Raw genomic sequence first — 15,507 nt, 5'->3', positions numbered from 1 at the left:
GCCAACAAAACTGAATATAAGGCCACCAAAATAGCTGTTAAATGAGCAAGTGCCTGTCACTGAGGAAGGCTCCAAAATCTTGTGTTTTATCCAACCCAAATTGTTCCATCCGCTCTTATCAGGGAGCTGATGGTTGGTTCCCATTTGGTTATAATTTACATCTAGTTGGCAGCGTGCAGCTGGAGAGAAGCCAAGTTTTGTATCACGATGACTGTTTGGTAACAGATGTCTAATGTTTCCCAACACATTTAGCTCATGTGATAGGAATCATGAGCTAGTTTAGTAAAGCTGAGCAGTTGGGTAATTACAAACCTTTGCTCCCATCATTTTCTCATATATTCTTTTTAGCTGCCTAGTTAAGATTATTCTGAATTTTTGTATTTATAGTTTGGGGAAAAAAAGCTTGAAACGTGTTTTGGAGTAATAGTTGTCCTATGAAGCAGTTGCTTATTTAAATTGTTGGAAATTTCCAGCAGTGCAGAAAGCCACATGTTTTCCTCTCCTGTTCTGCATAACAGGCATTGCCCAAATGCTTTGGCTGTGGCCCCAGCACTGCTTTTTCAAAGTAACAGGACATGTGGACGATGGTATTTATTCATGATCCCCCTGAGAACTCTGTTTTCTTGCATGTGACACCTGTCCATGCTGAAGATGATACAAAACCAAGTCCTTTAATAGTGACACTTTAAGAGTATTTATTTTATTTGGAGGGAGAGAAGGAAACGGTGATCCCACACCCCAACTCTTCCATAGGAGGATACCGATACTCATATGACCAATACAGACAGTCGTTTGAATGAGATTTCAGTAGGTATCTCCGTCATTCAGATTTTAAACAAACCTTGGAGGAGAGATTGGGAGATTCTGCAGCATGCTCATGTTTGACCTATATGTGAACATTTCCTCCTCTGTACTGTTTTCTAAAGTCCCAAGTGGAGAAGCTACTTCTCCTGTTAGTTACAGGAGTGAACTGTGAGCTCTGGTTGAGCTGGTTTTATAGGACAAGTTACAAAACCCAGTTTATATTAAACAAAAAGCCTCATTAGTGCACTGGGAGTTGCTACCTTGCCTTCTCCAAGCTCCTCTGAAAATCTCAGCCTTCGTTTTAAAAGTTCTTTATCAAAGAAGCAGAATAGGCATTTAGCAAGGATACTATGAAACACGGACTTTTTGTTGTTCCTTGCTATTTGGATTTGTTATGTTTTGACAAATTTTCTGTATCTGTTATTTTTGTGCATTTCCAGCTGTGACTTGCTGGGCATTCAGGCCTTTGATAGCTGGTTTAAAAAGAACCAGTACCAAAATACCCCATGAAGGGCTCTTTCCGAATAACGTCTATTCCAATTAGGGTCAGAAAATCCCAGAAATCTCAGTATAGAAAGGTTGAGCCTGGCATCTGCATAGCTCCAGAACATTGCTGAATGCAGATGTGATGCTGATCAGTGTTCACATCTCAGAGCTTGCCCAAGACGTCTTCCTAAAACACCTCTTGTCTATTAAATTATGAACTTAAAATACAAATATTTTCAATCACCAACTGTTGCAAAGGTCAAAAAGTCATATTTTTCTTTGTCAAATTTCAGAGCACAACTATATGGCTGCATATTTAGAATATAACTGCCTTTCTCATTAGACTCCTGATTATCAGATGGGAAGAGGCTGTGGCATCTGCGAAGTGGTACCCAGAATAAATATGCCCTGACCTGACACACAAATATTTTTCCCACAGAGTTATTACTGAGTTATTTTCACATTAGCTTGCACAAGTGTCGTCAAACCATCTCTCCCATTCATCCTATCTCTGTTATATTCCCAAAGAATATCCCAAGCATCCTCCACAGTATCTCAGATTTCTTAGACCTGGTCCAGAGCTGAACATATTCCAATTGATACACCACGATTTTTAAACTACTTCTGTATTTCTTTGCACTATGTTCCCCTATCAAAAGGCTCCCCTTTGTTTTGGAGGTGATAAAATTAAGACATCCCATGTGCTTGTCCCTAGAACTTCTTAGGGCACAGACTGCAGAACCCTAATAGTTTTTGTTAAGAGAGTTTAGACATGCTCAAATTAACAAAGTTAAAAGACGAAAGCTGAATTCATATTCTTAATTTTAGGGTGAGGGTTACACCCTGATTTCTGATTTATGAGATGCCTTGGAAATATCTGCACTTGGGTATTTTTATTTAAAAGACTGATGAGATTTATTCTTAACTTTGCAGGGCTGAAGTGAATAACTCCTGTTTCTCAGCATGTAGGAATTTGATTTGAAGGTGGACTTTGACCTTTGTAGCTGTGAATAAAACAGAATTCAGATGTGCCTGTTGTTAGTAAGCATGTGAAGGGCTTGCATGCTTGATTTTACAAACATTTTAGTTTTACTATATATTTTTTAAATTTCTTTTCTTTCTAGGATGCCTAGAAAGCTGCATCTAGTTTGTTTCATAGGCTTCATTGCTCTTGTATGTACTAACTGCATATAAACAGTCTTATCTGTCAGAAAGAATCAAATGAGGGATTTCAAAAAACAATAACAATAACACTATAAGTACATTTTTTTAAACAAAATAATAAATTATCACATCTTTTTTACTTGAAATGCCATCAGCAGAGCTTTCAGCTTCTACAACTCAGTACACAAAATGTTGAAGAAGTTGTGTCTGGAGCAGAATATCCCTGTTCCCATCAAACCAAGGCATTTTCAGGAGAATTGGTGGATCTTCCAGGGGCTGGGACTAACATCCTGCTTTCCTTGCCAGCGCAGGGGCATCTTTGACTTAGTTTTGTCCTCCTATGTCACATGATGTGAACTGTGCATCATTTTGGTAGGACTTCACCATTATTCAGGATAATTTCCTCTAACTTTGTTGTATGTCTTTGGAGACCCTACTCCTCCTGAGACACTCTTGTTTGGCATCTCCTGTCCCCTCCTCGCTCAGCATTGAGAAATACCTTGCCCAGCGGAGGCAGGGTAGCTATTTCCCTGCCTCTCTGAGAGCAAGTGATCCCTCTGGCTGGCATCTTCTTTCCTGCCTCCTTCCACCAAGGGAGACTCCCAAGCCTTGGGCAAATTTAATGCAGGGCTTTTTGACTAGCAGTTTTGCCTCAGTAGTTTCACTGCTGAAAGGAAATTTTCTCATGCTGGGATTTCATCTTTCTAGCAATTATAAATCATTAGAGGTATTTAACTGGTCAGGAAAACAGAAGATAACTCATATGCTGTCTATACATTTATCATGAAAATTAGACGCATCTCGTTGCACTGTCACCCCTAAAATGATGTGTCTTTGGTGATTTAGAAGGGAACATACAAATATGGCTTTCTCTTACCAGAGCTCCTTTCAGCTCCAGGTTTAGTATGCACCTCATGATTAGTATAAAATGATCAATAAGCAGCTGTGTCACACAAGGTTATCCCAAGTTCAAAGCAGGCTCGGTGCTGATTAGTTTCCAAAATCGGATGCAGTCAGGCTGCTCTGGTCACAGGAGCAAGGTCACTGAGAGGATCTGGTGACAGTATAAATAATAAAGCAGAGCTTATCTGATTTGTTGACAGTATCCCCAAGATAAAATTGCACTTTATTGCATTGTATTTGGGGGTTTGTTATGTGACCTTTCACCTTTTGTGACACCTCTCAGTTTTTCTTTCACCACAATTTTTTTTTCCTCCAATGTCATTTCAGTTTTAAATAGAATGAATAAGTTATTTTGAGGGGAGTAAGTCAGTAAATCAATGTTATCCCATTACTGAATTAGATTAGAAACAGGCATGACAGATAAGATACATTAGAAGGATAGGCAGATATGTACATATGATTGTAGCTCAGATATGTACATATGATTGTAGCTAACACTATGTTATTTTATCTTTACTCTGGCGTTATCATGCTCAAATGAAGAACTGGGGTGAAATAGCAGATTATGGTCTATCTGCAAGATAATATGGCTGAAGTTAAATATCAAAAACTGTGTTTCCAAGCCAGTTCCCCCTTCCCACCTTCCATGCCTCTCTTCATGATCCGTCAATGCTCTTTTCCCATACAAGTCTGTGTCACCAACAGCCAAAGGTTGCTCATGCACAGGGCCTTCTCCGGCAGCTGAATGTCAAGCTTTATTGAGTGGGTGGATCCTGTTCATCCATTTCCCTTCCGAGCCTTTCTAAAAATACCATAAACCTTGACAAGGAGCTATTTTAGAGGAATCATATTCATGAGGATAGTCATGGGAAGCTTATTTTGGCAGGCTTGCATGTGTTGGATTTGCATGCATCCCTAGTTAAGGGCTTTGTGAACTTCTGTTACAAGCTAGTTGCACATGGGCTAAAGAGGGAGCATCTGGATTTTGGGACCTCCTGTGCTGGAATTTCTACTCCAAGTTGAGTTTATAGAAGGAAAAGAACTGAAGATATCCTTATAGGAATGCTAATATGTGACTGAAGTCATTCATTTCAGGCATTTGCACACCAGCCCTCAGCTTATTGGATCTGATTTCATAAAACCTGGCTGTGATTTCTCTCCAGGGACCTTAATGATCTTGCCACTTTCAATAAACATTTATAGAAACTACTGCCAGCCTGTGGATAAGAGAAACTTGTATGAGAGACTTTATCTTCCAAAAATACTTAAAGACCAAAAAAAAACCACCCTCTCTTCACAAGAAGATCAATAGAAAATGTCAAAATGTAGCGTTTGTTGGGTAGCTGGAGCTGAATTACAGTACCAGACATTTGCATTGTAGGCATGCAGTAGGTATGTTTGCTTTTCTCACTTCGAAAACTGTGCAAATTGGAGCTATGCTACAATTGGGAACTGTGAAACAATGAGTGTGAATAAAAGCAAACTCTAAGAGATAAGATGGAAATTAAGCAGGTAAATGCTGTTCCACACTCATGCCATGCGGGTACAGTATTGCGCAGTACTCATGTTTGCACCTCTAAGAAATTTCCATTTTTTCGCATAAAAAAATCCAGATATGAAGCCGAAGCTGCCTTCTTCGCTAACCTGAAGCTGTCTGATTTCAACATCATTGACACCCTTGGAGTTGGAGGTTTTGGACGAGTTGAACTGGTAGGTAACCTTTTCTTCTTTGAACTTTGTGTGATGTCCGGGAACCACTACTGTGTTATGAGTCTTTTTATTTTTGTTCAGTATTACAACAGAATTCCCAGAAGAGAAGTATGTGATAGGATCATATATTTTCTAATGGTGGAAGAAAGCTGCATGACATTTCTGGGTAAATAAAAACAAATGAATAAATAATTTGCAGTAACTGAAAAATATATACTAGGTTGAGGAGAGAGGAGCACGTGTTGTTTCTCTCTACATGGTCATACATTGAAGCAATGCTGTTTATAACATTGATTGTCTTTTAGCAAGAACCTGAATCATTGTGCAGCTGTTGGTTAAGTGATAAGATTGAAAGAGCAAAAAAATCTTAAAATGTTACTTAGTCAAAACTGGAATAACGGTGCGATGTCTCCTCTAAGCAGTTTCTAATTCAGATCTAGAGGCAGATCTACTTGATTATCACGGAAACTGTAGATTCAATTATAATAAAATTTCACAGAAAAATACTATTTCACTAAAGATTCTGTGAATTCTAGTGAAAAAGCAAAAACAGCTTTTTGCTCTGCTTAGATTTAGAACTATGTAGTCTTTATTAAAACAAAACCTGAGCAGGAGGAGCATGGATCAGCAGCTGTTTTGTGACCATGTGTAATATCATGTAAATACAAAAACTTCTAATAGAAAGAAGCAGCTTAGTTTACATCAACATGCTGACCAAGGAGGAGTTTCTGATACTGAACACCAGTACAATATGTTAGGTACTCCTTTAAGTTAGGAGCAGAACAGTGAACATTTACTGCTGACAACACAAAATCTATGGGAAATCCTTACTCTGTAACCATATGAGAGCCCCAAATGACTTTTTTTATATTATTTGTTTATTGCTGGGAACTGGAAAACTGGCAAAATAAGTAGTTTGGTAATTATTTGTGATATAATGGATAAAATCAGTGTTAAAAGTGGAAGTCATTCTTCTATATGATTTGTTCCTAACTCTTCTTATTTTGATTTATGTAAAACTGTGAAAAACAGAGGACATCAATGAGAACTTTGATCTCTTCCTCGGTTTTTGTTTTTATTTATTTAATATTAGCAGCAGTTGTTTTGGAAGATAGTCACTGGAGCTCACGCACAGCCTGGAAAGGATGTCCTTTCCCCATTCCTTCTACAGTCATGTTCTGCAGAGGAGACTTTAGAGCAGGAGTTTAATTCAGGTGGTGCTCAACTTCACATATGAAGGTGTTTCACCATTATAAAGGTCAGGGGATTTGCTTCCTAAGTTGATAACACCACTGGGTATCAGCCTGAGGTAACCTGTAGTGAGGGACCTACCATTTGGGGGCTTGTTTTGAATCTTGGAAGGAGCTTGCTAGGCTTATTTTCATTTCTAAGATGTTTTTTTTTGGTTGATTGGGTGAGTGGGTGTAGTTGTTGAGTTTTTGGGGGGTATATTTTCAAGCTTTGAACACCTCATGTTGTTCCTGGGAAGGTGGATGAGTTTGTCTTCATGGGGGGTTGCTTCAGGTACCCTAAAAATGCACAGATGTGAAAAAAAATTGTACTGTGTTATGAGTGATGGTCATGAGTCCTCTACCTCTAGCTGCATTCAAAGTTAATTTGGAAGCTATAAGATGTTGAGAAAAACTAAATATTATGTACGCATGACATCTGGTCAGGTGTGAAGAAGAGCAGGAATAAACGTGCTGTTACTTTAACATATCAAATCAGTATCAGGTAGAAATATTTAAATCTTTGCAGAGTTCCAAAACTCAGAAGCCTTCGAGAATCCCTGGTTCCACCTACAAAGCCTACAAAAGGCTACTAATGGGAGAAATATTTCAATCACCTTTTAGGTGTTTTTTTTTTTCAAGGATGAGTTTAACTCCCCGTGACCTTGCTGTCCTAAGCAGGTCGTTTTCTGGGTAAATTATAAATACTCTGGTGAATAATCTGGTGAAAATGAAGAAGAAAGAGTCTTCTTCTTTCTCACCAGCTTAAACCACTTCCCATATTAATTTCCTGTTGTCAGTTTGTTGGAGACACAGAAGTTGCTTGTATGGTGTGATTACAGTTATTCCCTGCATTGTGCCTGCTACATGAAGGAGGAGGGGACAAGACTAGAGAAGCATTTTCCTTTGGGAAAGGTGTTTCAGTAATTAAGAGAAGTGAGATGGGGAAGAGAGGAAAAATGCAAGAAAATGTGAAGGTATAACATACCAAAGGACTTCTTCAGGTACTGTTCCTAAAGTGAGCCTGATAACAATTTGCATTTAGCTCTTCAGACTCTCCAGCAGAGCTAAGTGTCTCAAGAAAACCTTATATTTCAGATTTACATTCCTAAGATTTTTAGTTAAGGAGGAAATAAAGATGTATTACATCACTAAGTAGTCGTATATTTCTGCTAAATAGACTGTAGCAGTTCTTAACTAATACTGAATTCCACAAAGAAGGATAAAAATATTTAAAAGTTTAGCTTAGCACTCATGATTTAATTATTTTTCTTTATCACCAAGGCAAACTATGTTAATATTCTGTCAGCTTTAAAAAACTAAGTACCTTTATGAATTGCCATTTCATTGCTGAATACTGGAAAATGAGGTCATTATGTTATTCAAACAAGAGAATATTTTCATCAAAGCTGAGCCGAGAATTGCTACCTCTTGTTTCTGTCTTTGGTACAAAAAACATGTTTTATGATTTACGGCCAGAAATGAACTAATGCAAAATGTATCGGAGGACTTGACTCTTTTATTCCTTGCATGTACTACTGCATCTTGCTAATGCCCAGCAGTTCTGGAATTTGTTCCCGAAAAACACTGCAATTTTTACACTTTCCAAGGAAGAGGATTTTTATAGATTAACCCCAGCTGCTGTGGGCAAGTCCCCCAGGACATCTGTATACCCTTCCAGAGGGCCACTGGTGGTGTCTGGTTGGAAACTGGAATGTCTGGGTCTGAGTTTGGGTCTTGCTGGCCAAAGGCAAATAACGTTCCCATTTGCATACATTTTTTAACGTTCTGGTGTGGCTTGTGTAAATACACTTTGGTGTTCCAGGCACCTCCGTGAATGCCGGCTGTTTTCAGCATTCATCCCATCAATGAATTCATATGGTAGTACATTTCCTTCAGGCCAGACAGCCTGTTATTTAAGTAATTTTCAATTCTATGGAGATAACACGTGGAAATATCTTTTTGTCTTGGTTTTGTTCCTGTAATAGAAAGCTTATCTCCTGTGGTGAGAAGTCCTGGTTAGCACATGTGGGACCTTTTCTAAGTAGTTTTATTTTCCATATGTCAAGAGAAATTTCCAACAGATTTGCGTTGCTGTTGTACGTAGTTGGCCCAGATTTTTAATGGCTACTTAATGCCTCTTACAACGTGTCTTGTCCTTATGGCCGCTGTTCTGCTCCTTTATCCCCAGCTGGACTTTGTCTGCAGTCAGCTTTTATCCAGGCTACTGTCAGGGGGGCAGAGCAGCTGAGCTGTCCCGTGCTGCTTGCCCTGGGGACCAGTTCTGCCACTGAACAGGAGCAGCATTTCACGTCAGGCAGAAACTGCATCGCGTCCTTGCATGTCAGTCAAAACACGGTTTGAAAGTAGGCAATAAGGAGTTTTTCCATGTGCTATCCATGGAAAAGAATCATTGTAGGGCTGCTTCTAAACACTGGCAGTGAAGTTTCGATAGCAGGATCATCAAAACAAGCGACCCTATGATGGAGCAAACAGAGGCATTTGTGTGCGTACAGCAGGAGCTGTGTGACGCTCACTGTTTAAAAAAAAAAAACAAACAGGTGGGTTCGAGAGCCCATAGTCTGCCCAGGGCCGGCTGGTGCCACATTCCTAGGGCAACCCTTCTGCATTTTGGAGAGTTGCCAAGGTAGTGCAAGCAGCTCTGGGACATCTCTTCCTGTGCCTCTCATCCAGCTCATGGACACGTCCCTTAGCGTTGGAGAAGGGAAATAATAGGACTGGACTTCTTGTGTTTAATAGCATAGATTAAAAGATGCATCCACTATTTTTTGCTGCTTAGCTTGTCAGGACTGTGTCAGCTGAGCCTCTTCTGTGTTGGGATCTGGGTGCCTCAGTAACACATTACAACAGTGAATGAATCTATCGTCTTGGGTTTGTGTCCTACAAAGCACTACTTTGCAAAGAACAGACATGTAGGTCAGGTGTTCTCAGCCTTCATAAATCATCTCTCCTGAATTTATTGCTTTTGTCTTTGTTCTTTAATTTCCTTTTAATTTAAGTCATATGTTTCTAATCGTCTGCCCCAGGTCACGTGTTCCAGATTTAAATCAAGATTATTTTAGACAGCTCTGAAATAAATGTATCAGAGTATCTGAACATACAAGGTTAGAGTCATTATTGCTATGAATCACTTCATGTAGATGATGGCTGAGTACAGGTAGACTAAAAATCAGGTCCAGGCCTGAATGCATGCCTTGGTTATACTGACGTGCAGTTATCACTTCGAACAATCACTCAGAGAAGGGAGAAGGAGATTTTAAATCTCTCCTGTTATAGTAAAATTGCAAAAATAACATGTTTCCCCCCCACACCATCCACCCCACACCATTGAGGCTTGGTTTCAGCTACATATTTCTCGCTTCTCAGGGCAAATATGCTGACAAAACCTACAGACTTATACTACCTCTGCACGTAGGCGAGCTTGGAGGGAGCTGTGCCTTCTGTGCTGCTTTGGTAACACATGGTTTGGGGATCCTGAGAGCAACAGTATGAACAGGCAGATTAAGGACAGGCCCAACTTTTAGCCCTGACTTGACAAAACATTTAATCATATGTTTCAATGTTTGGCAGCTTTGCGGAAGTCAGTGGCACTTAAAGCACATATTTCAACCATATGTTCATTATATCTTGGGCTGGAAGGGACCTAAAGAGATCGAACACCATTGCCCCACAGCAGAATCAAATACACCTAACCACTTCTGACCACTTTTCCCTGATTTGTCATTGAAAGTCTGCAGGACAGAAGGCTCCCGAGGCACTTTATTCCAGTGCCTACCGTTCCTCGCTGCAAGAAAAGTTTTCCTGATATATAACACCTCTTAGCCTGTCATTTGTTGTTCTCGTTTCAAGTGGACTTGGGGGCACTTTCTTCCCTTCTCATGCAGTAGAGTTGTATATATTTGAAGACCATTATCACATAAACCTGAAATACTCCCCATTAGAAAAAACAAATATTCTTCTTGAGAGCTTGACATGCAATTCATGCTTTCTGTGTCAGTGGTCATTATGTTTTCTCAGTTCCCAGTTGGTTCTCCCCTCTTTTAGCAGTGTCCCATACTAGGTACGTTAGTCCAACCTGTACCTTCCCATGGTCAGGTAGAGCAGGACAAGTGCAGCTATGTGCCTTTGCCGTCACTGAATTGTGTCCCTTTTATTTCAAGCCATTACTTCAATTTGTAAAAATCAAATTTAATTCCCTTGCTCTTCTCAAAAGCATTCATAGCCCTTTCTATCTCAATTTTAGTATGTGCAAAGTTAATAATATTCTTCCTGTTTCATTATCCAAACCATTAATAAAAGTATATAATGGTGATATATACTAGACAGACCCCCTTGAAGTCCTCCTTGTAACCTCCTTTCGGCTTGATGATGGCCACTAAAAACTAAACTCCTTTAGAATATGGAGATTAATCAGGACATACACATAAAAACTGAGTTTCTGCCATATTTTACTGGGACTATACAAGACCTTTTAAAATGGGTAGTATGGCATTTTTCATTTTTATTTATGTTTTAAGAAAAATCTGGCCACAGATGATGAAGTGCAATCAAATTTGTTATAGCCTTTTTTTTGTAAATAAAAACATTAGTGAAGTAGTTAGATGGCAAGGCAAAAAATCCTGTAATTGTCTTCCAATAGAGTGACAGATGCATAACTCAGACATTTATCAGTGGAAATTTCCAATTGCATAGCTATCATTTTATTCCAGCTATTATGAAGCTTTTCAAGATCAGTCTTCTCTTAAAAATCTTTGAAATGTTTCTTTCTTATTTTTAATTGTTAAGAATCCTTTCGTCTTCATCTTTCTGAAAGATAGTGTACTTTGGGTACAGTCAACACAAGAAAATTGGTTTTAGTGAAGGATTGGAAGATCAGGTAGGTACCTGAGTAAATCCCACATTCAGACAATAATGAAACTACAGCTGTGGAGCTGAGCAAAATACTATTTATGAAGGTTTGGTCTGTGTTTTGTTTTGTTTTGTTTTGTTTTGTTTTGTTTTGTTTTGTGTGTGTGTGGTTTTTGTTTGTTTGTTTTTGTTTGTTTTCTTCTGCCCTTCTTGACTATATGCAGGATGCTTAATTTGAAACATTTGAGTGATACTGTCAGATAGGGCGTTTTTCTTTATTTTTCCTTTGATTTTTAATTCTTGATGGAATTGAATACATCTTTGGCAGGTGTTACTTTGTAGATTGAGATATATTCTTGGGACTTGCCTGCTAATGGAAAGGATGTTGTCATGGTTTGGAAAGATGAGACACCATTTGTAGCACATCAAATATTGTTGGAGTCCTGATCAGGATATGAGCTGTCAAGCTGGAGGCTTGGGCTCATGTTGGAGGTAGGAGTAAGATGTAAAAATAGGTGCTGTATTATGAACAAAGACAAACTCAGGAGTGGGGCTGGGGTTGGAGGTTTGAGACTTTATGTCCATCTTATATTTTCAGGAAACCACAGTAGTGAGTTTTTCCATTTGGTTTAACATATTTTAGCTATATAACCCTTCTTCTGATATTTACTTTTTATTGGAATGATTTTATGCATGAAACAGTTTACATTCCTCACTGGTTTTTAGCCTTTTCCTTCTAGACATTTTTGAAAAAAATATTTACCTCTGAGGTTTAGAGAAAAGCGTGAATTTTAATGCATTTCCCAATGTCCTTGCTTATAAAAAACTTACTTGTTCATGCTGTCAAGCATTGAATAGCAATTTTCAGTACAGGGATCAAAACGTAGAATTATGTATTTTTTGCAAAAGTCAGAATTTGATTAAGTAACTTAAATTATTAAATATCTGAGGTTTTCTCAGGAACTTGAATTTTTACTACATATTTATGTGTACTCATAGAGTGTAATTCTGCAATGTATTTTCCAACGGAGTCCCATAGCACTCTGATTGTGCTGTGTGATAGGATATGATATTTGGTGCTTCCCCAACCAGATGAATCTAGACTTTTTTCAAAGAAAATGAGGACAGCACAGACAGTTTCCACTCTAATGCCCATTTATTATATGCCCATTCTTGGATTCAGCCTTCACAATTTCAGCCTACAGTATATCCCAGAAACATATTTATTATTATTATTTTTTTATTTCATCTTAAGATCTTTTTTTTTAGTCTCGACCCAGTCTCATCCAGCCTGATCGCTACCCCTATTCACACGTGGGCCCCATAAGCTGCATTCCTCCTCTTCTCCCAACAGCCTTGAGCAAAAACTTGTTCGTGTGATGTTGAACATGAGGTGGAAAGGATAGAGTAAGAACCACTGGGTAGTTTGCTTGTTATGATTTGGAGATGCAAGCTACAATTTCTCTCTAAGTCTTAGGTGAGGAGAGCAGCTGAATCTGGCCTTAAGGAGATGAGCAAAGTATCTTTAAAACCTTAATGGAGACATCTGAAATACTTTGAGGAATAAATATGAGCAAGGTATCTCCCCCCTTGCCTAATAGAAACAAATGCTGGCAAAAAAAAAGCAAGTTGTAAGGCAACAAATATCATTCTGGGGAAGTCTGTTTCATCCTGGGAGAACAGAAGTATATTTAGTACTAAAAACATGCTGTACTCTTTTGCTGGGGGGAAATGCCGCTGCTTTGTTCGTGCAGCAGTTCAGCTGTTGGGATTAGGAGATCTCAGCTTGCCTTCTCGTTAGCCTGCCTGCAGCCCAAGTGCTGCGCTCAGCAACAGCTGCTGCTATTTTTGTTGCTTCAAATGCATCTAGTTGGGAAGCCGTGGAAAATAAAGGACCCTGTGCATACCCGGCAAGCAAAAGCATTTGCACTTCAGTTCCCAAGCACTGCATTGAGTCAGTTGTTATTTAACGTGATACAAAGATATTCATGTTTCATGATAGCCCTGATTTCTCCATTATTTCCAAATAAAGCACACATAAGTCAGCTAGCAGAAGCCCTTTAGGAAGGTGTTTAAACTACCATCGTTGTTGTTATATAGGTATCACCAGGCCCACAGTGGGTGATCAGCAGGAGACATTAGCAACAAGAAACCTGTCTGTCAGCAGTGTATACAAGATTTCAAGAAAAGGTTCTGGCCAGCTCCTAAAGGATCACTATTGCAGAGCATTTAGGAAAAAGCCACATCTCCAGAGTAAAATAAATGTTTTTTACTTGCACAAACTCTGCTCACTGTGTGTTCTCATTTAGTTAGGAGCGAGGCCAGCTACCCTGAGGATTAGTAGAAAACTCTGAAGCTTATGAGCAAATTTTTGTGAGTATAGTGTCCAGAAGCTGCAAGAATTCATGTTCAAATATGCTTGTTCCATCAGAAGAAATCTGGGCATTTTTCAGTGGCAAATGCCATTCAAATTGTAATCTCTATTTTAGCTGCCAAAATGTAGGAAGGATAAACTATAAATACGAAATGTGTTCAGGCCATGCCCGTGGGTCTGTTGCTCTTTCATGTCTTTCATGGCTTTAAGGGTCTGCACAGAGTATCACAGAGGAACATATTATCTGGGGCAGCTTTTTAGAGAAAATGCACAATCACAATTGCACAACAAATGCACAATTTTGTCTTATAAATATCCATCCCCCCCCCAAAAAAAAAAAAAAATAAATAAATAAAAATGAAAAAGCACTAAGGTAAAAAACATTTTTATTTGTATGTGAATGATAGCTGTGTTAACAGAGCAGACTTTGAACGCACTGTGTGTTTTGGAAGTTGCAGGAGTTTGTACATCATAAAGCAAAGCAACATTTTTGAAGTGGTTGCAACATTTTTCTATAAGCACAGAGAGTGCAGGAGAAGCCAGCTAAGGTGTAAGGAAACAAGGACTCAGAATAGGAAGAGAGAAGGGACTTCTCTTGTCCTTGTCATTCCTCTCGCTCTCTATCTCCTTCTCCACTACTTTTACTGTCCTCTTCTCCCCTGTGGTTGCATCTTGTCCTAATCTTGTAGCATTCCTCTTCTACTGAACTCACCACCAAGGCATCTTTACCCACCTCATAATGGATTTTTTAAAGTTTCTTTACTGAAGCAGCATTATTTTCTGAATGCTGAGAAGTTAAATGTAGTCCTGTGAATGTAAATTATTAACAGCAAAATTAAGCCTGTCTTCCTGACTGTTCCTCATGTCCTCTTACAGGACTTTGGTTGAATGTATTTGCAAACAGCGACCTATCTGTTTGGGTTCACTCAGGGGTGGCTTTGTCTTGATGACACAGGCTGCCAAAAAAGTACATGCTACCTGGGTATGGGGCATCATGCTGAAGCACAGACAAAGAGGAGAGGATGAGGTGATGACTCTGTGTGGATGTGCTCCCCAGGTGGCACGTGGCTGCCACCGTTAACCTCACGTAGTTATAAACAAGGTTTCTGCTGTTATTTTTGTCACTGGGATGCAGCTCATTTCCTGGGTAACAATCCTGCAGAATGACCTGATGTAAAGCATTTTACTTCTCTTAGTACTGGTTTCGTGTGTCACAATTTAGGGTGGTATTTGGGCTTTATTTCACCACACTCCTGACTGATTTTCTTTTACCTTTTGACAAGAAAATATATTATTGTTCCACAAATGAAAAGGATTAGACCCTCCTACAGAGTGTCATTTCTAACAGAGGTCAAGAGCTTACACAGATTGACCAGGAGGGAGCCCAACCAGGATGGAGCCTGATCAGTGGCACCTATAGGTTTATCAGGATTCACTTTTTGGAGGATTTTTGCACTGACAAAGATGGTATAGGCCTGTAGTCTGCTATTGGTGGAGGTTTGCTGTTCAGCCTGCTTTGAATTCAGTTTAGCCCGTGCAAGCGAGAGGCAGAACTGCAAACATGGACCATGTGCCGGAACACAATGAGATGGCCGCATAATGGACAGCTGAAGCGTATGTTTGACAGCAGGGAGAAGGGGAAGTATAACGCTGTACTCAGTGTTATAAAATTAATTTGTAGTTTTTTCCTTGCCAGTGGGCCTTTCAGTAAAATATGCAGCGTTATTATTTTCAGTGAATATGGACATTTACATTGGCCATGTTGCTTGCTCTTACTCTCAGTGCTCTGCATCTCCAAAAGAGATAATTTTGCACTGGTAAAAGGGTAATGACTATGTAAGGACAAAGTGAGGAGAGGAATTAGAAAAGAAGGAGGGAAGGGACTGGAAATGCTTTTTACTTGCAAAAAAATTAGAGAGATGGAGGCTGCTGGTTACCCTGTGTCAATCCTCTTGGAGAAAAATGATT

General features: G+C 39.2%; 1 protein-coding gene across 6 annotated transcripts in view; it reads left to right on the top strand.

Moving 5' to 3' along the window:
* PRKG1 (protein kinase cGMP-dependent 1) overlaps positions 1–15,507 on the top strand; it is a 466,559-nt gene that overhangs the window by 424,648 nt on the left and 26,404 nt on the right. For all 6 annotated transcript variants that reach the window (XM_084525160.1, XM_084525159.1, XM_084525163.1 and 3 more), the window contains one exon: positions 4,971–5,067. In XM_084525160.1, coding sequence (XP_084381286.1) covers positions 4,971–5,067 — 97 coding nt within the window. The remainder of the gene's footprint in view (positions 1–4,970; positions 5,068–15,507) is intronic.

The sequence above is a fragment of the Aythya ferina genome (assembly GCF_964211825.1).
Source record: "Aythya ferina genome assembly, chromosome: 7".
In the NCBI taxonomy this organism is placed as follows: Eukaryota; Metazoa; Chordata; class Aves; order Anseriformes; family Anatidae; genus Aythya; species Aythya ferina.
The sequence above is the reverse complement of the archived record's forward strand: the minus strand, read 5'-3'. Positions and strand labels throughout refer to the sequence as shown.